Genomic DNA, 26,301 nt, shown 5'->3' with positions numbered 1-26,301 from the left:
GAGATTTTCATTTTTTCACAGCTATAACAAAAACTCGATCGAAATTTTGTGACGTAAGGCATTTTCGAAGATGTGTTTGAACATGTTACATGATCGTCGGATTAAAACGAGGGTAGGTCGCTTTAAGCCCCTCGTGTTAACGTTGCTTTCGTGTGAAAATATGATGAATTTATGTTAAAACTTCAAATTATAAAATGATAGTGAATGTGTGAAATGTGGTATTTTATTAAAAATTTATTTCATGAAAACTAACGGTAAGAGATAGTTAATGTATGGTTATCCATCTTGGTTCGACTAGAGAATGTCAGAATGGGTCGTCACTGCGTGTTAACATATAACTGAATCGTACGGTCTGAATATTTAGGATTCCCCTTGTTGATTTTTTTTTCTATCGATATTTCGGCATAAATTGTTCACACAGAGTATCTCACAAAGTTTTCGTTTTTCCTCTTAAAAAATGAAAGAAAAATTTGACTGGATCACCCCTTTATCGGTTGCTGTGAAATCTGAAACGTGGTCACAGCGATGACATTGTACACAGTAATTTGTTATTTTGATATGCTGGAGTCGTTGTTAGGAAGCTTACGGTCACTGTTAATCAATATAACGTAATTTCTCTAAAACGTGGGGTTTTTTACCAAATCATCATAAAAATTCAAAATTAAGTGTTCACAAGCATCTCTTGTCGTTCGAGTTGGTGTATTGATTCTCTGGGTCAAAGATTTCACCATTACTTTAGATGTGATGATGACGTTATTACTGTTCATGCTATTTCTCACCCAATCATTACAAAAAAAAAAACAAAAACAAAAAAATGTAAGTGCTTACATGAAATATAAAATAAGGTCAATGATACCTTAATTATGTTTTGACGTCATCAGTTTAATTTTCCTATCAGATTATCAGAAAATGTTTTCGGAGACTGAATTACTCTGTTCAGTGTCCGGAGGAAAGCATAACGCTTGAAAGTTTTTTCTTACATTTGGAAATTAAAGTTATGAAATTAGACATTTCTCTGTTATACGAGTCGATTTAAACGTTAATCACATTAAAAATAAATTATAATTATTTTACAACAACTGCAAGTTTTTCCAACTTATATTAGTCACTTTTCTTGACTCTGATGGAAGCGCGAGAGGGGTCTTAGTGTGGGAGGAAACCGGAGTACCCGAGAAAAACCCACGTGGTCTGGCAGGTGACCCTATACCTTTTCACATCCGTTCCGGGTATCGAACCCCGGAAGGCTAGGTGAAAGGTAAGTGCGTTACCACTGCACCAGCCACCAAATGACATAAATGAAAAAAAAAGCAAAACAAAAACAAAAAACAAAACCAAAATCTAAAAAGTAACGTTATAGTAGTAAAAATGAACAAATAAAACGAAAACAAAAAATGGCACGTATATTTAGGTTTTTTAGGTGGTCGCCTCGCGCGGCGGTAACGTGGACGCCTTTCACCGAGGCGTCCGGAGTTCGGTCCCGGACCAGAATGGACCTGAAAGTGTCTTCTGTCCTACCACGTGGGATGTCTTCGGATACTCAAATTACCTTCCACAGTAAGACTGTTTGTGCGCTTCCACCCGGCCCAACAAGAGTGATCTATATAGTTGTAATTATTGTAAAATAAATATTTGTACTATTATCATTTTTTGTAATGTTACATGAAATAAAGGTAATGCGATTTGCGTTAGTATACTGGTAACCGAAGTTGGCGTTGATCGTCACTGAGAGAGTGAAAAATATCAGCGCGTATTTTATTTTCACGCAATAATATTGATCATTTTCTCTTGGGATCACCAGCTGATATGTTTGAACTTGTCATATGGTCAGTTTGAACAAACAGTTTGGTCAACAGTGTCTAAAATCCCAGGGGGTATCAACATTTCGACGATTCCTATCCGTCAACTCGACAAAACCCGCGCGGTAAGTTATACACAGAAAATAGACTCTTTGTCAACTCTCCACAGTTCCATTTAAACTGCGTGATGTGCTAATGACAATAATTACCGGGAGTGAGGATTCCCGCTATTTTTGGTGAAAGAGGTGCAAATGGGATAAATACATGTTTCAAGATTATCCACAGTTAAATCCTGGGTAAGCCTTTACGAAAATTGTAATTTTGTTTGACCTCCATACAACATTATGCTTGAAGTAAATCATCGAAATACCATACGGGAGCATCCCGAAGGTTGAAGGCAGACGACAGGTGTGAATTTCATTGATTACACTTCACGTCTCATTTACTGGAGCTTTGGCAAATGACAATTATATATATAAATATATCTATATACAAGGCCATCAAAACTAGAGCACAGTCATAACTTTATTGATGCTATTAGTGTAATTAAGAGATGTGACTTATTCATGTTTTCACAACTATTTTCACTATACATTGTGTGTCACCAATTTCCCAAAAGTTTTACAAACTATTTTCCACCATTTCAAATATCGTTCAGGTGCCTTAAACTTTTACTTACTTATAAATACATATTTTGATTTCAAAATGGAAACGACTTACTTTTAAGTTCAACAACTACAGGGAAAATATTAACAAATTCAAAAACTTAATAATTTTAAAATGCTATCGTTTAAAAATTTGCATCAATCATATGCGGTAAAAACAGCGAAATGGAATAATTTGTGAGTAGAACCAACGAAACCATTGATGAACTTTGCTTCAAAGATATTATACATCAAACAAAAAGCTTGTTACATCATTTGTATCCATGTTGAAATGGTTGTGTTGCTGAGCATATTGTCTTCAAATAAAAAGCTTTAAAACAATCCTTGTGGGGAATCAGATCTTTGGAGCGATATTATGGCAGTATTGATCCATAAAGTGCTAAACACTATTAACACGTGCAGAAAACTTCATTTTAGTGATTGTTTATTTGATAAGATTTATTCATTTTTTTTATTGTTGCTGTACGTCCTTTAAACAGCCAGGATAATTTTATAACGTACCTGGTGACTACACCAAGGAGGCTTCAAACCTGCGAACCAGAGGTCTGAGGGCAAATGATACGATATCAAATAATCCATTTAATGTGAGTTATTACACTGTTTAACTCACATCTTTACCTCTTCGTGTATGTTATTGTAACTGTACATGTAGTAGAACAAAGTCACGTGTGTTAACGAGTCACGAGTCCATTCACATGTATCTTTACACTTAAAGGTCATGACGCAAACACGTGACCATACCGACTCTGTTAAAGCTGAACATCAAGTAAGGAACGGTAAAATTATTTCAGTTTCACAAGCTTTTGTTTGACGGTGTTCGTTCTAGCGGATGGTTCATCTGATAACGACGTCGACGTCACCTCCTACTATTCACCCGAAGACGACGTAACTTCCTATAGTTCACCCGACGTCGACGTCACTTCCTACTATTCACCCGAAGACGACGTCACTTCCTACTTTTCACCCGACGTCGACGTCACTTCCTACTATTCACCCGAAGACGACGTCACTTCCTACTTTTCACCCGACGTCGACGCCACCTCCTACTATTCACCCCATGACGACGTCACCTCCTACTATTCACCCCATGACGACGTCACTTCCTGCTATTCACCCCATGACGACGTCACTTCCTACTATTCACCCGAAGACGACGTCACTTCCTACTTTTCACCCGACGTCGACGTCACTTCCTACTATTCACCCCATGACGAAGTCACCTCCTACTATTCACCCCATGACGAAGTCACCTCCTACTATTCACCCCATGACGACGTCACCTCCTACTATTCACCCCATGACGACGTCACTTCCTACTATTCACCCCATGACGACGTCACTTCCTACTAATCACCCGAAGACGACGTCACCTCCTACTATTTACCCGATGAAGACGTCACTTCCTACTATTCACCCCATGACGAAGTCACCTCCTACTATTCACCCCATGACGAAGTCACCTCCTACTATTTACCCGATGACGACGTCACCTCCTACTATTCACCCGATGACGACTTCACCTCCGATGATTCCACAGATGGCGATGTCACCTCCTACTATTCACCCGATGACGACGTCACCTCCGATGATTCAACAGATGGCGATGTCACCTTCTACTATTCACCCCATGACGACGTCACTTCCTACTATATACCCGATGACGACGTCACCTCCGATGATTGCACAGATGGCGATGTCACCTCCTACTATTCACCCGATGACGACGTCACCTCCGATGATTCCACAGATGGCGATGTCACCTCCTACTATTCACCCGATGACGACGTCACCTCCGATGATTCCACAGATGGCGACGTCGCATTCTATGATCCACCATGGAGACAGCAAGTTCATTTCTTTCGTCCCTGTCTATGTAGATGGATTACCAATGTAGGTATCTGAAGTTGGGATAATCAAAATAATTATAAACATGATTCGAAATAGTATCATTAAAGAATTAACAGAACTGGTTGAATAAGAACCTCCAATGTTTTCAAGATTTGAATTTAGAATGTACATTGAAATGCGTTTTTATACATTAAGGAAAAGCTATTCTGGGAGTTCCCAAAGTTACTTTCCGGTTCAGAATCTAGTGCATGCCTGGGGTAGATAAAGGAGTATTCTGAGTAGAAAAACGAGTATATGCTGTGTCTTTCGTTGTACGACAAATTGCTCATTTTCTGTGTATCAAGTGTCTTTTAGGATGCAGTGATATATATACGCAGGGTGTATCAATTACAGAAAAAGACACACCTATCTCCTATGATTCACTATAGGCGACACAAACCATACAGTTGATATGACAAATGTTTTGTGAATTTAATGTCTCGCAAAAAAACAAAACGTACAATAAGAAAGGAACTCGTCAACTTAAGATTTTAGTAAAACAATAAAAAAAAACAAATCATTCCCTCACTGAAAACTGCTTTATATGTGTCCAACAGATCTAGGGCCGTGATAAGACATTTTTATGAACTAGTTTTATATTTTTATGGTTGTTGCCACTTTTATGCCCGAGATGAGAATTAGGTGGCAAGTAAAGGAGATGAGCGGATATATCTATGTAACTCCTGTTGTCTGTAGAGGTTTCTTGTTTATGTCAGTTTTCTCGTCATGTGACCTCCACGTGTCCTTCCCGTGAAGCCCAAGTCGGAAAAAATACTTATATTGATTAATCACTAGGAGGCGCTTTTCATAAGAAGTTGACATTTGACATACAAAAAGTCGATAATACGTTTTGATTGGCCGTTTGTTTTATATTTACCGTTTCGAAAAAAAATTCAATGATTAAAGATATATTCCGGGGAAACTGGCAAATTTCTGGATGTTCTATCAAAGACGGTATTGTTAGCATCAAAACATACTTCCTTGCGACAGATTGGGGAAATTTATGGTAATACCCCCGGTCAATGAAACAAATATAGATATATACATGTATAACGATAACATCGCGCCGTCAAAAATTACGTTTATTAGTGTAAATGTGATACAATCAAAACCATTTGTAGATTGATGTAGATCTATGTAGAATTTCTACAAATTGAACGTCGTAAATGTTGCTGTTTTTTAGGTATACTATTTCTATAGGAACATAAGTATTATCAAAATGTACAAGACAGCATCTTACACAATTTTCCCTGGAATATCCGTAGTATCATTTTAAGGGAAAGAACAAATATTGCTAAAAGTGCTATCAATTCAATCGAAATCTTGTTAAAATATTGGACAATATAAAAGAGTTATTCGTTCATCCATGCCCTCAAGGAGATAACACAGAGAATTTAACGAAGGTTATTTAGTGGACGAGATTGCTTTCCTGCGTTCATTTCAATCAAGTATTTGTTGAAATTTTACCTCTTGGTGTTTAGTGCTGAATTAACCGTTCATCATCAAACTTAATTTAAAGGCCGAAACATGTTGGCAATACCTTCCCTTCATATATCACTTTACTCTGATTGTTTTGAATAATATGCGACGGACCTTCCGTATGTTGTTCCTTGAGATAACTACCAGCTACTACCAGGAGACTCCGCTTCACTACGACCCTGGCTGTTCACGGGGCAATAAACCCAGTGAAATATCATATCTATTACATTAAAACATACTATATGTGTATTCTAGTTTCTGAATTTAAGTTCATAATCGAGGTTTGACAGATCAAAACATCTTTGAAGGTATTTGAAATAAAATATCAACATTTCCATGACCTCTTTATTGGCACTGCTCTATAATAAGCTTATGATAAAAGATATTCTTAAAAGTTGCACGCATCTTCAGGACACACACCAAGTAAATCTGGACTGCTTATAAGCACGGGTATATAACACGTCTAGTTAATACTCGGGGTCATTGTTAGGCGGTGTTTTTTTAACTTACCGTAGCTGATGATTTCATAACTGAACACCATATGAGAGGACCGCCACATAATGTCAAAAACAATTGGGGTACTTGTTGACTTGCCGTTAGGTACAACCCAAGGTTACAAAGTTTTATTCATGTACTCTGTTGACTTAAAACAGGCATTAGAATAATTTGAACAGCATGTATGTATCTACCAGTAAATTTGCGTCAAAATTTCGCCGATGACTAAATTAAATGAAATATTTGTGGACAAGAATACGCTATGAAGCAGGATTCTCATTTTATTCGCAATGTAGTCCTGCTTTCCGACCAAATGCTGACTAGGTGTCTTCTTGTACGATTCCTTGATAAATTTTCACAGTAGTAGAAACGTATTGAGCGCAAAAGAACAAACAGGGAGAAGAGAAACGTGATGATGATGAGGAGAGGAAGGTGATGATGATGAGGAGGACTGAGAGAAAAACCACAACGACGTGAAGAAATTGCATCAAAGATGTCCATAACAGCGGTGATTGATGAGGCAGTATGTATCATCTATTTTCTATAGAGATATAAATTCATGGACAACCAATAAGTCATTAATATACATCATCCACCAAAGTTCAACAAGTCGTATCAGTTCTGAAAATAACCACAAAACAGTAAGTTATTGTCCCTAAACATTTTTTCCGGTACGGTACCACAGCCACGCGCTGGAGGTGTCCATCCTGGTCCGACCGAGGCACACGGCATAAGTGTTGCCTAAATTCTTAGTTTCTCTCAAAATCGTTTGTCTGTTAACTAACAGTCGCTTAAACACCCTCTTTTTCTCTGTGACGACGTGAAACATGAATAGATACCAAAACATCGAAATACATTATTTTGTAAAACATTTGCGAGGGATAATGCATCACCTTGGGGACTAAAGTAGTTTTTATTAATATATTGCTAAAAATTGCTGAACACTGATTTGGTGGAAGAAAATACTCAAAACTCTCGAAACCATTTGTTCACAATAAAATTGTCAATTTATGAAAATTTCTTCTGCGCATGCGTACATTATATTGTTTAGAAATACAATTGGGACATAGATGTATATATATCAAGTGAAGTGTAATTTGATTTCACTGTCTAGGAAGCCGATTTTACTACTTAATTTGTCCGCGACATTTTTTTCGTCCATTTGATTTGATTTGAATGTGTTTATTTCTGTCAAAGTATGGCTGGCATTCAAGTCAAAAGTTTGTTGGTGTAGGCTGATTGCTCATATGTGAATTACAGTTTACAGTGCATATTTACACGGGGGAGTAACGACACTCCCATAAAACAGAAAAAAACTTCCACACATTATGCTCAATAATGTATATAAAACTGTTGCCTCGTCATTGAATATAAAATGTCACGTTTTGATGTATCGGTATAAGTTTCGTCTCATTAACGTTCAAAATTAAGTCATCAGAAAAATACATCTACACACGTGCTCTGATAACTTACTACTTTAAAGGTTTAGATGGAGATTACAGAGCTCCACAACCTCTGACAGGCAACAATGACTGTATTTTGCATACAACTTCAGCAACATGGAGCAACCTCTAAGTAACTACCAAGAATTTGAATACTGTCAAAACTCCCGAATACACTATCGCCTTGATAGTCTCCTCACATTAAACTTATAAATTGTCGTATCCTTCCTAACCACGACCTTTATCATCTGAACCTGACAGAATCTCATTTTTATGCCGGTGGCCATCGTCGTAAACCTCGGGCTCCAAATGAGTTACCAACGGTGATCTGTGAGCACCCCTTTGTAAACTGCATTTTTTCTCATATGTCCAATTTACATCCTATCTACCTGGAATTATTTTTGTCTGGAAATGCAGACCTGTCAAATCTAGACACTATGCGGTCGAGTGACGCAGTAGTAAAGCATGCACTCATCTTTCACCTCGACGTTCGGGGTTTGATTCCCGGAAAGGTCGTGAAAAGGGTACCTTGGTTTCCTTCCAGACTAAGGCCCCTTACACCCAGGGCAAAAACAGTGATTAATATAAGCCAAGAGTCTCGAAATGGTTGTAAAATAAATAAAGTTTATATTTATTTGAGAATGAAGATATTTTAGAATTAATCAGATAATTATTCAAACGATTTGTTTAATGTTTAATTGTCGTCATTATACGGAGGACCAAACACTTTATTTTCCATTGTCTAATATGAAATGTTTAAAGGAAAGTAATATTTACACACTTATTATGGTACACAAAAATTACATATGAAAGCCTTTTGTATGGTGATAATTCTTCAGATATAGAATCAAATAAAAGCTTTTGTAAGCGTATTCAAAACTTTATTGTTGACAGTAAAATATTAAAATACAGGTCAATATATATCTGTCTAGTTGTTGACTCCTACATATTTCTTTTCTAATTATGTCTCTTTTTTCTATTTTTCTTACGTATTTCTACTCAATCACCTCTCTCCCGAATCTTTCTCACTGTTCCGGGTATCTCCATTATTGATATCAATGATTTCACAAAACATGTTATCGTAAAACTGACGAAAAAAACCTCTACATGACTCATTGGTAAGTATATGTAGAAGGAATAGGTTTGACCAGAGAAAAGACTTAACGGTAAACTGATAAGTATATCTAGAAGGAATAGGTTTGACCAGAGAAAGGACCTAACAGTTCGTTGGTAAGTATATGTAGAAGGAATAGGTTTGTCCAGAGAAAGGACTAAATGGTACATTGATAATTATACTTCGAAGGAATAGGTTGGACCAAGAAAGGACCTAACGATACGTAGGTAAGTATAAATTAAAGGAACATGAAGGGTCGGATTGTGAATAGTTTGACTACGTATATTGGTGATGTGGATTGGTTTTTTAGCTTCATGCAGGCTGAATTACAAATTTGACATTTACAGAAAACGAACCACTGTGAAAATTATATTCCACAATTTCCATTCCCCATTGTTTTGACTTTTTTCTTATTTTTTTGTTTTTTTGTTTTGTCTTTCCAAATTCCCCCTTTTTTCCTTGTTGTTTGATAGATATCATAACACGCATATCACGGTTATTACACTGTGCATTATACATCTGTGTGTGTCTCTATACAAATAAATTACATTTTATTGAGGAGGGGTATTACAAGTTTCTTTATCACTTGTGACCAAAATTATCCCATCAAATTATTCCTGGTTCTTCAGGAATACTCGGAAATATCGGCGAGAAACCGGTTGTGCTCGTCAACATTTTGATGGTTTCAATCAATGTCATCAAAATGGTAACAAATGCAAGATTCTGTTTATCACATTACTTAGATACTTTAGCTAGCTTTCGTGAAAACAGCTTTTCAAAAGATCGATATACAATCTAAGTCTGTGATATTCTCACGCCATACCTCTTTCTTTGGTGACGTCATAATATATATGACGCCATAAAGTTATGGCGTCACAAATAAGATAATTGGAACCTTTAACTAAAATACAAATTCCAGATATAGAAATTGAAATTTTATCGATAAAAAAGATAACACAATAAAATAGTAAATCACATTCAAATTCTAAAGAAACTATAACTGACTTTCATTGCAATATTAGATATAGGATAATTCATATTCTATAATAGGTGTAACACTCTTTCCATATGTTTTATCAATACACCGACCAAATTCGCTGTATGGCAATATAATTTGTTGACATTTTTGTGAACAAATAAACAGGAACTGCTAGAACAATGACAAAGTTATTTCGTCTTAATCCTAACGACCAGATTAGTTTAAACCTACAAATTACATTTTTATGAGTCGTTGCACCAGCAGGTCCGGGCTAATTTCCTCCTGCGCTAAGTCGAAAATAACCACTAACAGCAATTCTAACTTTTAGAACATCTTAGCGCATTGAACTGCAATCGCCCTCAAAATGTTTAAGTACTTAGATGGAAATAAACAAAGTTCCAATAACATTTCTAATTAATTATAGAAGGTGTATAATGGAGAAAACAAGATATAGGCAAGAATTATATTTCACGTGTAAAACTGACGAGGTTCTGGAAGATCTTCAATGGGAAATGGCTACAGGAAAAATTTCCGTACTGCATTCACTTGTACTTCGGAAATAACATGGATCTATGGAAGTTAATCTAATTGAATGCTTTATAATCAGTGTCTATCCGACGCTTCTTCTGCTGCCTCGTATAACGAAAGACGACCGCAAGAAGCAAACATTTCCGATTATATTAAATTGCGTAATTCAGAACCTTTCATAGAATGTATTCCTATCCAATTAGCAATAAGCATATGATTCATGTAAATGTGATCGAACGTTAATTTCCTACGTTTTTACACAGGAGACTCGGTGGATTCCTACAATTTAGCAAGGTATAAAGAGTACATGATTTACAAAGTATAGGCGTGATAAGTTTTTCTTCAATCCTTAAAATCAAATCACACTCTGTGACGTCATAATTGACGATAAAATGGCAATTCATTACGAAGATTAAAAAGTTTAAGTATAATTTTTGCCGTTTCAGTTTTAGACAAATCTATAATTTGATAAAACTAATATAAATTTCATTTTTTTAAATTGATTGTTTTACTGAAATAATATCTTATTGATTTTTTTTAAAATTCTGTTTATAAACTGTGTACCTCAAATGCAACGTGAATTCGCTAACCGCTTTCTAACGACCCAACGCTACGTTCGACTTCGCCAAGCTTCCTCTTCCACAGCCTCGACTGTTCTCTGCTAATTTTACCAGTTCTGTACTAATGACACCGGTAATTACCGATTAAGGAAATGTACTAAGGTGACACACGAATTAAACAATTTTAAAAAGTATACTAATTAAGATCTTATTGGTGAAATTGGTGTAAAGCACTAAAAAAAAAGTCACACCAATATTACTTTTTGGATAACACTTAAGCTGGAATGTCACTATTAAAAACAAAACAAACGCGAGAAACAAATTGTTGCTCATGTTATGATGGGTTTTTTTTCACAAAGCATTGTCATCTTACAATACACGTTCATCAGATAATTTTTTTGTTTAATTTTCTGTTCAATCTACCTTTCAAAATTGAAAATAATCAATATTTAAGACTAATTCTTCAATACAGTTATAGGAATTTGTAACTAAACGTTAAATTATCTACTCAATTTGTTTTCAGTTAAATCGTTTAAGACAATTATACTTAAAAGTGGGAAAAATAAAACAGGAGATAGACTTTTTAAAAAATGGAAACCGAATACAAATGTACATTGTTGGGTGTTCTGCACATATTACATACACATTTCTATTAGACAAATTGGAAGAGAATGGAAAACGTAGAAGAATGAGTTTTAAATTGTTTTGGCGATTCTTTGAACTGTGAAATCGTCAAGGAAAGTCCATTTGCTCTTTGTGTATGGAGTAGAATGCATCATAAACAGACAAGCAGGATGTATTGTTCATAGTGGTTTTATTACTGCACAGTACCCAGTAAATGCCGTATTTAGGTAAAAGATGTAAAAAGTTTTTTTACTTGTTTACACAAGAGGAAACAACGAGTACGATAAAATATATACAACATTCAACTCGTTTCCTACTGAAATGAAATGACATTATTACCGTTATTTGCTTACAGCGTTCACCTTTGAAGCTGTGGTTCGATACCCGAAAAGCTGTCACATCAAATATCAACCACAGAGTTAGCATTAATAGCAAGAGAAAGATGTAGGTTCGGGAATATTTTTTATTCGTAGGAGAATTGCAGATTACAGAAAGAAGAAGAAGAAGAAGAAGAAGAAGAAGAAGAAGAAGAAGAAGAAGAAGAAGAAGAAGAAGAAGAAGAAGAAGAAGAAGAAGAAGAAGAAGAAGAAGAAGAAGAAAGAAGAAGAAGATGATGATGATGATGAAGAAGAAGAAGAAGAAAGAAGAAGATGATGAAGAAGAAGAAGGAGAAAGAAAGAAGAAGAAGAAGAAGAAGAAGAAGAAGAAGAAGAAGAAGAAGAAGAAGAAGAAAGAAAGAAAGAAAGAAAGAAAGAAAGAAAGAAAGAAAGAAAGAAAGAAAGAAAGAAAGAAAGAAAGAAAGAAAGAAGGAGGAGAAGAAAGAGAGAAAGAAAGTAGAAGAAAACGAAAACTTGGGAGAAAAACTACCTTGTTCATCTAAATCCTTGGAAAAACTAAAGTACTTCTTAGATCATGATAAAAGGTGTTCTTGGCCATTTTAATATCGATATAACAGCTTGTGATAATCAGAAAGGCTTTAGAATTTGCATATCAACTACAACTGGACATGACATATTGACAATATGATGTGAAATATTTTGAAACAAAGTTGGAAAACACTTCAAACCATCATTCATGAAATCATTCATTTCGTTCTCCCTCTCCTGTAAAAATTTGGGCGTACTATCGCTGATGCAGGCATGATTTTGAAAATATGATCAGAATGATTCCCACTTTAACAGACACTCCGTCTTTAAAACTAGTTAGGAAACCGTAATGGAAGAACTACAATTGTTCAGTAAAATTCACATTGACTGCCGTCTTACTGAACCTCATTTTACCTTTGGTGGAAAAGATATAAAATAAACAATATCGTAAGAACTGGAAAGTCGAGTTCCTTCTGTCTGTTAAATAACTTAGATAGTTTGCGAACACATATAGAAGCAGCAATTTTCCAGAATAACATACAATTATAAACTGGCGAGGTTCTATCTAAAGACATCTATCTTTATTGTGACATCTCAACACGTATGACGTCATGAAGTTACGACGCCACAAGTGAGACATTTCAACTTGTAAATAGTAAATTATTAAAGCAAAGACAGAAAAAGGAGAAACAAAGATAGTATGTATGTGGGTGAGAAACGATTTTTAAAACATAGCTTAATCAGGCCAGTCTAGATGTTTTGGAAGTGTTCGGTGCCGATTAATATTAGTGTTTCACTGTATTGAACCATACGTCATGAAGATATACACAAAATCTCATATAACTCTAAACTGATAATTCTCTGTGGAATATGGCATTCTCATACACAGTCGGTTTTAAATGTCTGTTTAAATTGTCGATGGGTTATAAAATAATGTCCAACTATACCTCTTTCTTCGACTCCTTTGCGTCGAAAGCAACAGTGGCAATTTTTATTTTACCTTTTCTCCTTTTTAATGTCTCCATTTCTCCCTTGATACGCATACGGTTTCGATAATATCTCAAAGTCTTACTTTCCTTGACCTTATAGTGTCAATGTATTGAAACATAATATCCGCTGCACTTGGACCGTGCGTAAAATGTATCCCTGATTTCTGCAGACGTAAACACAAACCACTAAGCTACCATTACCTATAATGATTGTGAAAATAAAACTTAATAAAACAAAGATTAATTTAATTGAACCATCAATGTAGAAGTTTTAATTGCATATTATCTCCCTTTAATCCACTCTTCTCTATCGAATCACAAAACTTGCAATTGCACTCGTTGTACTCCTGGTGATGCACTGGTAACATATTTTTCATTTTTTTAAAACAAAGAACCAACTTATAGTTTCTTGGATTTTGAGCTAAAGGTCTTGATTTAATTTAAGAAAACTGGGAAGGAAAAATGTCTTCCCGAGGGAGGGGCACTCCGCAAGTAATACAATGAACAATCCATGATATTGTTTTTGTTTTTTATAAAACAAACTTTAGTTTTAACTTCGCATGCAGATTTTCATTCGGGTTTTTTTAAATTCCAGGTTTTAATTTAGTTAGTTCGATAAACGTAAGGGTTTTCTGTGACACGTAATAGCTTTCAAGGTTTAGATTTATTTAAGCAGGAACATACGATTTTTTTATATGTACGTTGAGGACAATCAAAATAACGTAAATCGATTCTTTTTTAGTATCAAAATCCTTTTACAGCTTGTCTTTATTTGAATAAAAAAATCACAAGTTTTAGTACAGGTAACCTTTTTGTTTCATGAATAAATGACAAGATAAAATGATGATTTTTTTTCAGGGGTTACTAAATTCAATAACTTAAAAAAAAGAAATAGCAATATTGCTTGTATCACAAATCTTGATAAATGAAATTATAATATTCCCCATGTAAGAGACTGAAAAGAGTCAAAGATTCAGTCACAGGGACGTTCAACTTAGTTGATAATTACGAAATCCTTAATGATAAAGTAGTATATTTTCGGTTTGGTGTGCACTCTGTTATATGACACCGAAACGATGTGGGAAATCACACAGACTGATCATCTACACTTGTCTCTTTTGAAAAGCTGGAATGTTTAATGATTCGATATAAATCTCTCCCTAACTACGTGGTGAAAATAACAATAGCCTACAAACACATTTATTTGTTTGTTTGTTTCCTTAGCTGTTTCATTTTTCAATTTGCCAAATGTTAAAAATATAATTTCGCATGAATGACATCATTGTCGCTATGACGTCAAAGTTTACTTACTGCCATTTCTGGCGTATCTAACAGATATTAGTTTTCCAAATTACACAAAATTATCACAATGCTTATCATATTGAGCGTGTCTTACTATCAAATATATAACTTTTACCATTTTAGTGCCGGTTTGAAATATTTATTGACTTCAAATACCTTTCTCAATTTACATGTAAGTGTGTATACATTTAAAACAGTTCGATGATCATACTTTGAAATTAAATTTTCCTAAAATTTCTAGCCAGATATGATCTTAAAAAATCAGGCAATAATTAAAATGAATAGATAAATAAAAGGAACGATTTGAATATATTGACGGAAATCCTCCTTCTGTCTTTCAAGCTGTCAGAGCTATGCCGTGAAAGAAACGACTTAATCTATTTCTTTAACTTGGCTTTTCTTGTTTAACCTTTCCTTGCAAGGTCACTTTTATCGCATTCTTTAGGCGATGAAAATACCTCACCCCTTTTCTAATTTGATTAAACTGAAATACACTACCAGATTTCGTGGTTTAAATGATTTTGACACAACATGCCTGTTTTTGTGTGTGTGGTTTTTTTTCTCTCTCTCTCTCTCTCTCCTGGTCCTGTTTATTCTCGAAAGCTTGGAATTTATTTGTTTGATTGATTCGTAATGTATTTAGGATACTACATATATCAACAATGCTGCACAAAAACTCCTTATTTTCCTCTGTAATACAAATTTATACCTCCGTAGGGTATCCTATTTTAGCCGGAAAAAATCCTTCCGACTTTTGTAGATCAAGGTTGTTTATTATTTGTGTTCATCCTGATTTGATTAAGGATCGATAAAATTTTATTGCCGTAAATGGTCACGTGGTGCGTTGGTCACGTAATGTTGAACAATTGTTGCCATGTTAAGGTTGTATTCTACCTTATCCTCACAAACTGATGATGATATATTCTGGTTTCATATTAGAGTTTTCTCCCTTTCACGTTACAGGTATGATCTATAGAAGATATGTCAATTCGAACATATATCTTTGGTTTTAGTTGAAACAGATTTTATTGCCACGCGGAAAATCAGAAGAATTCGAAAAAATTGTAATATCAAGGCTCTTTCCAAAAACAGGAAAAGACTTCCGTATTTGGCAAAAGAAAAATAAAGACGAAGAAAAAAGTATCCCTGTGGTAGCATTAATCTTTTAAGTTTAGAAAACATTATATCATAAAATAGTATTGTAAAGTAATTAAAAGATGCTGAATTCTGATAAAATAGTGCACATTTCTAAAAAAAAATCATCACGTTTGTTCCCATGGGCAGATTTTCTATATTGGTTTCAACATCTACATGTAAATCATCTGGATTGTAAAATAAAGAAAACGACAAGGTAAAAAATGTATGAAAGGCATACTCACAAGGATAACTACATCAGAGTTATCTTTAGCATCTTGTTATAACTGAGATAATATACCTACTTTAGCATTTATTTGCGTTAGTATGTTACATGTACATGGGTCATTATTTACGTTGTTTCTCCCTGTTGTTGTAAGGAATCTTATATCACACGTAATCGACCATTTAGCAGAACTCTTGCAAACGGAATTGATCTGAGAATCAGTGTTGTCCAGGACTTCACGTCCTATCTAAAATCCGGTTACGGAGACGGACTAGCCTGTTCCGGAATCAATACATTTTCGTCCAGCAGCAAGACAATTCAATAAGGAAACTCGTCCATTTTCACCCTCAGAATCATTTTCCCATGGACGGCCGGAAAAAGAACTACTTTATTTTCTCTTATTTTATTTGATTTTTTGACACGGACAATTCACCGCCCTGCGCGAGACACAGTGGAACAAATCTGGTTAAAGCTACAAAATATGTTTTTTGTAGGCGAATTCCTATCGACCGGGAAAGGATTTTCGCGCAATGGTTCGGTTGCAGTGATAAACAGTAGTATAATTATTTACTACGGTTTGGCGTCTATTATATCGTTAAAGCTCCGTGACAAATATTTTCGTCAGAAATAACTCGATTAGGGAAAGCTGATGGATCGGGACGAAATTGCCGGTGGATCACGGATCGCGAGGCTTGCCTAACCGTTGTGATAACTCCAACCGACGCATAACGACAGTTATAGCTCGTCTCTATTTGCATAGTTTCATTAAACATTTGTAAATGAACTATTGGTATTCGTCGAGTAGATTTGCAGGCCACAATCTAATAATTCATTCAAATGCAGCACAAATTACACATTTATCGTCACTAGCATTTTCAATGGGATATTTCTTTAGGAGAAGTCTCCCAAGAAGCTCCGATATGAAAGGAAAACCCCATGCTGTGATTTCTATTAGCAACACAGAGGAATTAATTCCAAAATGGCGATTAAAAGAAATTGCCAAAAAATTGTCTCCATCGTCATGGAATATTCTATTCTGAATTAAATTACGTTTACCATTGGTGCTTAACAAAATCGAATAAACAACAAAGTTAGAATAAACATTTTGCTGGCGTTGATTTATCGTTAGAAGATAATCCGATAGTCTTCGTTAGAAAACGAGCGGACCGCTTGACCCCGGAATTTAGTCTCATTCCATTTGTATCTTTGCTTGGTAATATAATTTCAAACACGACTAAATGTCCACGTTTTATATGCATGTTTTCAAATTGATCCTATTGTAAATTGATGAACTCAAAATTGATATTTACAAAATATTTTTCTCAGTATAATTTGATCTTAATTAGCGATTCACTGTATGATTTGTATAAGGTGTACTGTGCTATCTTGATTTGTCATGTACCTACTTGCTTCATTTCGCTCCATTATTTAACAGCTGTATAACACAAAATAAGAATTAAATATGTAAATAAAATTAAGAAAGCTACGACAATGACCTAAGCCGAATCAACTTCTAATCATTTGGGCCGCCTGGTAACGTAATTAGCGCAAACAAATAGTTTTGATGTAATACACACATATATGGGTTGTTTATGCAAATCAATTCTGTTAAAGGAAGAAAATGACGCCGAAGCAAAGTTACAAATATTCCTTGATTCCATTAAAATAAACCCTGGCAATTGTGGGTTTAAATCAACTGATTCAAATTTTGATTTATCAACCTTTACCACAATTGGGCGCTGCATGCTGATGGACTTTGGTACGTCACAGAACTTCCGGTCCCCTAATGGCGACGCCAGATTTGTTTCCTTACCAATAGAACAACACCACGACCACATCAGCGATTTTAATGGTCGAAGCATGGAATCAAATATGATTTTAATTTTATATCAACCAAACAGAGACAATAAATAAATAAATAAATTAATAAATAAATAAGTGAGGATGTCTTTGGAGTTTTGATATACATCTATATCAAAATATTAAATTCAATGTTATCGTCGAATCCATATATGACGGTCTTCTTTTTTGAAGTTGTAACGTGTCCATTAGCGAGTCCCTTTTGGGCTGCATGCGTGCATCAGTAAAGAGTCCTTTCCACATTTACCACATTTAAAGCCCCAATATACGTCACATGCACCAAAAATTTAGTGTAAAATCACACATAATTATTGAGATATTCTCTAAGATGTAGTTAGAATTAAGTTATTCAAACAATAGTTACCATGACTTTGTGCATAAAGTATTGATATATGAGCAGTTGAAACTCGCTATTTGTGAACACACACCTTTTTTAAACACGCCACCATCGAAATTACGATTGTTGCCGAACCACGTCGGAAAGTTCATGACCTGATCTTGCAAGAGTTGAGGTTTCTACTTATAGAGGAAGCACATGCAGATATGTCTACGGTAAGATTTTGTTTACAAACATTGTTTGCGAAGTCTTGTCGTAGACTTGAGGTATTCCTGTGATAAACATTCAGTTCTTAGGAAATTATTAGAAGGAATAATTAGTTTAGAAACGATACGACGCACAATTATAACGTAAAAATTCAGAACTGGCCTGATGTATGATTGGAAAAAAAGGAAGCGACTGGTGGACGTCTGCACTGTGTCTGACATGTTTACACACGCGGAATATGCGCATGCGCAATGTCATCGCTACGAGCGGTAATGTATGAATTATTGTGGGTCCCACATTGTTTATTTTCCGATTTTTTCAATTTTTATATAAATTGAAAACAGTCAGTTTAATTTTCTTTAATTAAAGGAAAGTATTTGTTTTGTTACATATATTACGGGGAAAATAAGATAAAGTTTGTTTTTTATAGTGCAAAAGTCCCTGTCTGTCTGCAAACAAACATAATTTCTTTATGATTTCATTTTTTATTTCCATACTTTTGTTGCAGATCTGCCTTCAGTCCCGGGTCACTATAAAAAGAATCAGTATTTAAAGTTTGTTTTTTATAGTGTTTTTTTACGTATATTGGGGCTTTAAGGGTTATAAAACTTTTTTCTTGCGATTAGATTTTTACCGTTAAAGATAATATATGATGTGCCTACCTCCTAAAACATGATCATTAAGATTGTGACGATACATTACTTTATAACTAAGGTTGCCTAAAATGAGTCCAACGCTATCTAGTCGTTACCCACCGGTGGCCTACCCGACATCGGCAATGTTACTAAAAGTTACGCGATCAATATATTGTAGTTAAGTAAAAATGTATTGCATTTCAGTATATCTTTCTTAACTTCAGATTTTATAATATTTGATCATGCTAGTTTTGTCATTGTCATCGGTATTGTTCATTATTTACATAAATTATTTGCTTTCTTGGTATACATATGACACTTCGCACTCTCCGTGTGATTTTTGACCAGTCAACCGAACTCGCGTCTTTAAACGTCATTATTCTTAACACATAAACCGTGCTAAACGAACGCATGGGTAAAATTATGTTCTTCTCAGTACTAATATCCATATGTCCTAGGGCCTGTGTATGATGTTAGAGTTAAACACAAAAGGCCATTCAACCATTTTGTATTCCTACGCGAAATTAAACGATTCATCAGCTCAATTACACTCTTTACGCTTGCCTCGCAGCGATCTGTACCGTGAAGTAAAAGACGGTACAAATTATCTCTTACCGATGCTCAAATGTGAACATAAGCGGAGCGCAAGAAGGTGGAATTAATTGGCTGCTGCTGGGACAAGGCGGTGAAGCGGTTGACAGGTTCTTTGTGATCTGTTTTGTGATGAGGAATTGATACGGACATATGTCACAACAATAGGAGACTAATATTCGACACAATGTCGGGACAAAGAAATACCGATTATTAGTCTGTACTCAAACACGACGAAACGTTATGATAGGATGTGTATGATCTTAGATGTGTTATCTAAGCAATCTTCGTATATCATGCAAGATAAAGTAAATCTGGTAAAACAGTTAATGAATATGATTGGCTTTAAATTGCTGAAATAATGGTTCAATAATAATAATAATATTAATAAACAGGCACAAACATTCATTGGCTATATATCCAACGTGTATAGTGATCTCTTGTATCCTACATTTTTACATGTACTTTCAAAATGATTTGACATAAACTTTTTTTAATCAGTAATAAAACTAAAAATACTAATTTTCGTTCTGACACCGTTTTTTTCACAATTCCACGAAGGTTGATGGCTTGCGACGGACCTCCCGTATGTTGTTCAGCGATGTAGCCATCACCGTCTGCAAAAGTCCCCTGTCTGCAAACAAACATAATTTCTTCATTTTTTATTTCCATACTTTTGCTGCAGATCTGCCTTCAGTCCCGGGTCACTATAAAAAGAACCAGTATTTAATGATGCTTCTGTAACCTTTATCATATCATTAGTCACATTGAACACCTGAACATTGTCTTTCAGGACTTTTTTATTCTGATATTGTTACATAAATATGGTTATATAAGTTCGCTTTTATACACATCATGTCGCTTATACCGTTCACAATAACACTGAGTAAGTACATTGTAATTTATGTTGAGAATATTTTGATATCGGTACTAAAATTGCAGCAGAAAATTACAAAACTTTCAACAAGGGAGACAGATATCGTATATTTTTTTCTGTTTTATGGCACCTGTTATGTAAGTTTAATTAAGTGTTTATCGATGTTCTGCCAAACGGTCAAATTATAAAACTGGTATCTCATTTCTGTTGTGTTATAAAAGTTTCTATCTTTCCAAACGGGGGAAAAGTAAACCGGTTTACATATCGACTGACACGTAAAGGTGACATTATCTATATCGGCGACTTTGGGATTTCTGTGTGCGCAGATTAAAAACCCGTATAATATTTTCAAATGGTTGTGACCTATATTTTCTCCATATATACTTTAATTCACACTTCCTGGTGCTGTCTTTTCGAATTTGTGATTTAAGCCTTTCCGTCAAAATTAACACATGTACTTGACGTTGTTCTAAAATTATTTGATGTACGAAAATCATGAAATTAAATTAAATTGAGGGGCTTGTGCACACACCCACACACCCGGGGCTTGTGCACACACACATACCCTCCCGGGGCTTGTGCGCACACACACACACACGCACGCACACACACGCACACGCACGCACACACACACACACACACACACACACACACACACCCTCACACACACACACACACACACACACACACACCCGACCCCTTCCTCAATACAAATGCTGACCTTTCTTTCGATCACTTTGGTTTTTCCTCGGTCGCCTCATAGGCTTTAGAATTTAGGACATTAATCCCCCTGCCGAGACCGAAACTGAATTTAAATTTTAAATATGATAAGGGGTTACACTAGAGCGTTACTTGACAAACATCAGAAAGTTCAAATCCGAAAATAAAAAAACAAGAATAAAACAAACATAGGCTTATACTAGAGACGTACATTTAGGTCCCCGATTTAACAGAACATCAAACTAGACATCGTTACCTCCCGAGAAATAGCATGATCCGGAGGTAAGGTATTCCGGAACCACGTGGCTGAAATACAATTGTTCGTTCCAGGGGAAAAGACTTTCTCTGTCCTATCCCATTCCAGAAGGTACGAAGGCCTATAACGATATTAATAAAAATAATAAACCAAATGAAATTACAGAAAAATACCAACATCTAGAACAGTATCTTTATTTAAACTCAAATTCGATGAAACTAGGGCAACATATGAAGAAGAAGGAATAGAGAAACCCATGAATGAGTATATTGACAATACGACCAGGTGTTCCGGAAGAGTAAATGTCTTCTGCTTCATCCACGACATCCGCCACGTAAATCTTGGCCAATATAAGTAAGTAATGTCACTTTCTTAAAAGAGAACAACACATACAACCACAGAACCATCAGCAAAACTACTGAGCATCAAACATGTCTATATCACATACCTGTTCTTAATGAGATCGCTATGACGAACGTACCACCTCATTAACCTGCATCTCTTTATTACAAATACCAACTCCTCCCTCCTCCTTCTGGGATTCATCAAAGATGTTAAATATATGACGAGACTTAAAAAATCAAATTAGTCAAAACAATGGCACATACTGATTCCGTAACCTCAATGACAACTACGAAAATTCATGTACTTTCCCTTCGTTCTACGCCATATTGTTTCCACTAGGTTAATATCACTATATTTTGGCCGTGTGTGTACTTTTGAGTTGAGGTTGAACAAGGCGTGATGAACTCTGTACTGTTTTAAATAAATATAACTATTTTTTTGGCCGTGTGTGTACTTTTGTGTTGAGGTTGAACAAGGCGTGATGAACTCTGTACGGTTTTAAATAAATATAACTATTTTTTGGCCGTGTTTGTACTTTTGTGTTGAGGTTGAACAAGGAGTGATGAACTCTGTACGGTTTTAAATAAATATAACTATTTTTTGGCCGTGTGTGTACTTTTGAGTTGAGGTTGAACAAGGAGTGATGAACTCCGTACGGTTTTAAATAAATATCACGTTCGCATAAAAGGCTTCCATATGAACTCAATGGGCATATTAGCTGAACTTTATATTTCTTTGTAGCAAAGTTTAATACTCAATGGAACGTTGTACAACTAAAGTATTCACATAGATCACACACGCTGCCGGCAGATTCTACCTGAAGCAGATAAAATTTTACGATTAAATAAAGAACATTTTATGGAAAGAAAGAGAATGCCAATCTGTTTATAAATCTAGAATATCTCTTCTAGTCCCCTTTTATTTCAATATATGTTTTAAAGAATGTACTTCACTAACAAATAACGCCATTTATCGTGGAAGGAATTCGTTGCTTATTCAACAAAGCTTGGCCGTAAGGCGAGCACTTCTGTGTTGGGTAAATTGGGACAATCAAATTTTAAATAGAAAATAAGATATCATGTAATGGCGGTTAGGAATAAATGAATAAAAAAGGAACATATACAAACAGCAGTAAGCTAGATTTATGTAAAACAATAGGATATACAAACTCTGATTTTTATTGTATACTCATCACAGCTATATTTGTGAAATTATTTAAAGGGACTGTTTTTTCTGTCTTGCTTGCTTGTTTGTTAATTTGTTCTTTGCTTGCTGCTTTGTTTGATTGCTTGTTTTATTTTTTTGAGTGTATGACTATTTTTATTATCTTTTTTTTTCTTTTTTCTTTATTTATTTATTTATTTTTTTTTTTTTTTTGAGGAGGGGGGGGGGGGAGGTTGATGGGGCGGGTTGGGGTTAGGATGGAAGATGATATAATGATTTAAGGTTTTAAGGTTTTATCATTTTCATATTTCCTTACAAATGTCTGAACTGAAAAGAAGCATATGAAATTACTTACACAAATTGCATTTCAAAACCGAAATACTGATAATTTAAAAATCAGCATAAACTAAATTCACAAAAAATTATGAAAATGGTATTTTGAAAAAAAAGAGAGGAAATTTTCAAAGGCGCATGGCAAGAAATTGAATGAAATTAATTATGTTGTCAGCTGACTAGTTGTCCACATTTCCTCAACATTTGCTATGATTAGCCTCAAGTTATTTATGAGAGTGTAGAGATATGAATTAAAGATCGCTGAACATATTTTAAGGGAGAGAAACAAGCTCTCGCGGTCGTTTGTGTGCCGACAGAGACGAGGTCCCGCGGACTACATACAGTATACATTATTTCAAACTGAAATATGAAAATATGAAATCTTGGTAAAACATTTCGAATTTTTGGTAATGTTTTCACATTTGATATTCTAATACTGCTTATTTTTGTGTCATTTAAAAAAATCTTTATCGTTGAGGGAACAAAAATTTCGCACTACTTTCTTTATTCCAAAAAAAAAAATCCATCGTTGTACTTTTTGAGTGTAGATATTGATCTGTGTATAATTTATATCAAAGCGATTGCCGTTTTCCACAAACAATATCCTGAATAGTGGAGTTTCCTTTTTTTGTTAAACATATGATAATGACTGCGGCAAGCCATATCAATTAATGTAATAACTGGATGGGGATTTCATGTGCCATTCTCCGCGTTTGATGACCTCACACGTCAATCATTCCTTGAGCGTGGGGTGCCACAATCCAAACCCTACATTTAAATGTTGATTCAGAATTGTATTCGTACGCTTAAAGTATATGAAACTTCATTTACATTATTAAAAGGCTTTGTTGACACGAGTGTATTTGGACGAATGATCAATATTCTAACTTGTTTACTTAAGTGCCCTATAAATGGGAGGGCGTGTTTTTCACTTCAAAGCTACAACAAAACAGGTCTTCAAACCACATATCGTTATCCGTGATCCTCTTTAATTGACGATGGCGATCTTTGAAATATTATGACAGTTGCTATCAAAATGTTTGTATACACAATATCAATGCGTAATAACATTTATATTACAACAATATTTGTAATTTAATATAAAAGGCAATGTCCAACCCCCTTCATTAAGGTACCGATGGCCGCTCCGTGTGTGGGAAACGTGTGACCATCTCCTTTCTGTGTGGCCCGGATCAAACTCTTGTCTGCTCGGTACGAAACTCTTCAGATCTTTTAACGGGGCCCTTATGTCAATGATGATATTTTTCTCCAATAAAAAAGAAGAAAAGATTTTTTATTTGAAGGTTAAAACTAAATACACTCTAGATTAGTACTTGAAAGTCTATATCATTTAAATAAAACATGAAAAGGTAAATGGATGCCGGATTACCAAAGAAATATAATTAAGTCGTTTAAAACTGTTTTCAAGGAAGGTCGATAATACCTTAAGTAAAATAAAGAAAGAAAACTGTTAGAAAAACCATTTATGTGGCCAATCGAATGATCAAACAAGAAAGCATTATCAAAGGGCGTTGTAAAGTCCGAATGTGAAAAATACAACACCTCACAACTTTAAAAAAATTATATCTACTCATCAGGATTGACACTTAAAAGACAAAAATAACAACGATACGCTACTTCAGATAAAAGGTTCAACAAAGTGCAGAAACATGTTTAGATTATTAATACATCGTAGTCGGTGCTATAGTGGGGTGTTTAAAGTGAAACTAGTTCATATATTAGATAGAATATTTCATTCTTATTTCGACACAAACACCAATATGATTATGATCGCTTTCAGATGTGCAACGAAAGCTCGCGTAGACCTTGATATACTTGACCTTTTTACATAACTTGTCACACATTCTTCATTTTTCAGTCACTAGTACAATACGAATAATCATAATCCTGACTCAAGGTCAATAACACAAGGGCAAAATATGAACAAATGAAAGAGACGTCTGGAAAAGTACACGGGAAATAAGACCAAGTGTTCCGGAAGAGTAAACGTTTTCTGCTTCATCGACGACACCCACCATGTGAACCTTGGTCAATCTGAGTTAGTTCCGTCACGTTCTCAAATGTGAACGAGGTTTAAAACAACGGAACCAGCATGCAAACTAACAAGTATCAAATTAAACACGTCCAGCTTCATATCGCACATAGAAACAGAATATTTCTCAATGATACCACTATGACAACGGTAAAACTTCCCCATAATTCTAACAAAATCTCCATTTACTCATTTCATGAATTGAACGATGTGTCATTTCAATTCTCCAGTTACTTGTCATTTAAGTGTTGTTTCGCCATCACATACCACAGTATATTACATATCTAATCTTTATAATAAATTCTCGTTTGTCATAAATTACCTCTACATGGTTTCATTTAAGGAGTAGTGGCCCGGTTCAGAATATACACATGGACTTGACGCTGTTCTAAAATTGTCTGATACATGAAAATTGGGATTTTTTTAAATTATGGGGCAGTTGCACTTCATCGTCTAGATCACTGTGGAATTTCCTCAGTCGCCCCTTAGGCTTCAAGATTTAGGCCCTAAGCATCACTGAGGAGTCCTAGAAGGACGAAACAGTTGTATGATGTAGTTTAATTAATTGTTTGGCTCCACTGTATCTAACTCTTAACTAATAAAATTGCTATTCCCTTGTGTGTCTTTTGTACAATCTGCACTATCATGATCATCCTTCATGTGAGATCTCCGTGTGAAACGGTCATCATTTAAACCACGTATCTCGGTTGTGTTCACATCATACTCATTTTTCTTACTATACTCTCCAACTCTGCACATGGCAAATGTTGTTGATGAAGGAGAAGACGTTTAACCTTCCTGAGCCAAATTACTTACTTTAACTGAATTTAATCATCA

At 35.1% G+C, this 26,301-nt stretch overlaps 1 protein-coding gene across 1 annotated transcript in view; it reads left to right on the top strand.

The window, feature by feature from the left end:
* Positions 1-3,878: 3,878 nt before the first annotated feature.
* The window catches only part of LOC132543070 (uncharacterized), a 34,754-nt gene continuing 12,331 nt past the window's right edge, over positions 3,879-26,301 (top strand). Inside the window, exon 1 of the mRNA XM_060206524.1 lies at positions 3,879-4,351. Coding sequence (XP_060062507.1) covers positions 3,879-4,351 — 473 coding nt within the window. The remainder of the gene's footprint in view (positions 4,352-26,301) is intronic.

This window comes from Ylistrum balloti, unplaced genomic scaffold (assembly GCF_031769215.1).
Source record: "Ylistrum balloti isolate Yb309-2 unplaced genomic scaffold, AGI_CSIRO_Ybal_v1 Utg369740, whole genome shotgun sequence".
Taxonomy (NCBI): domain Eukaryota; kingdom Metazoa; phylum Mollusca; class Bivalvia; order Pectinida; family Pectinidae; genus Ylistrum; species Ylistrum balloti.
This window is presented reverse-complemented; position numbering and strand designations above follow the sequence as displayed.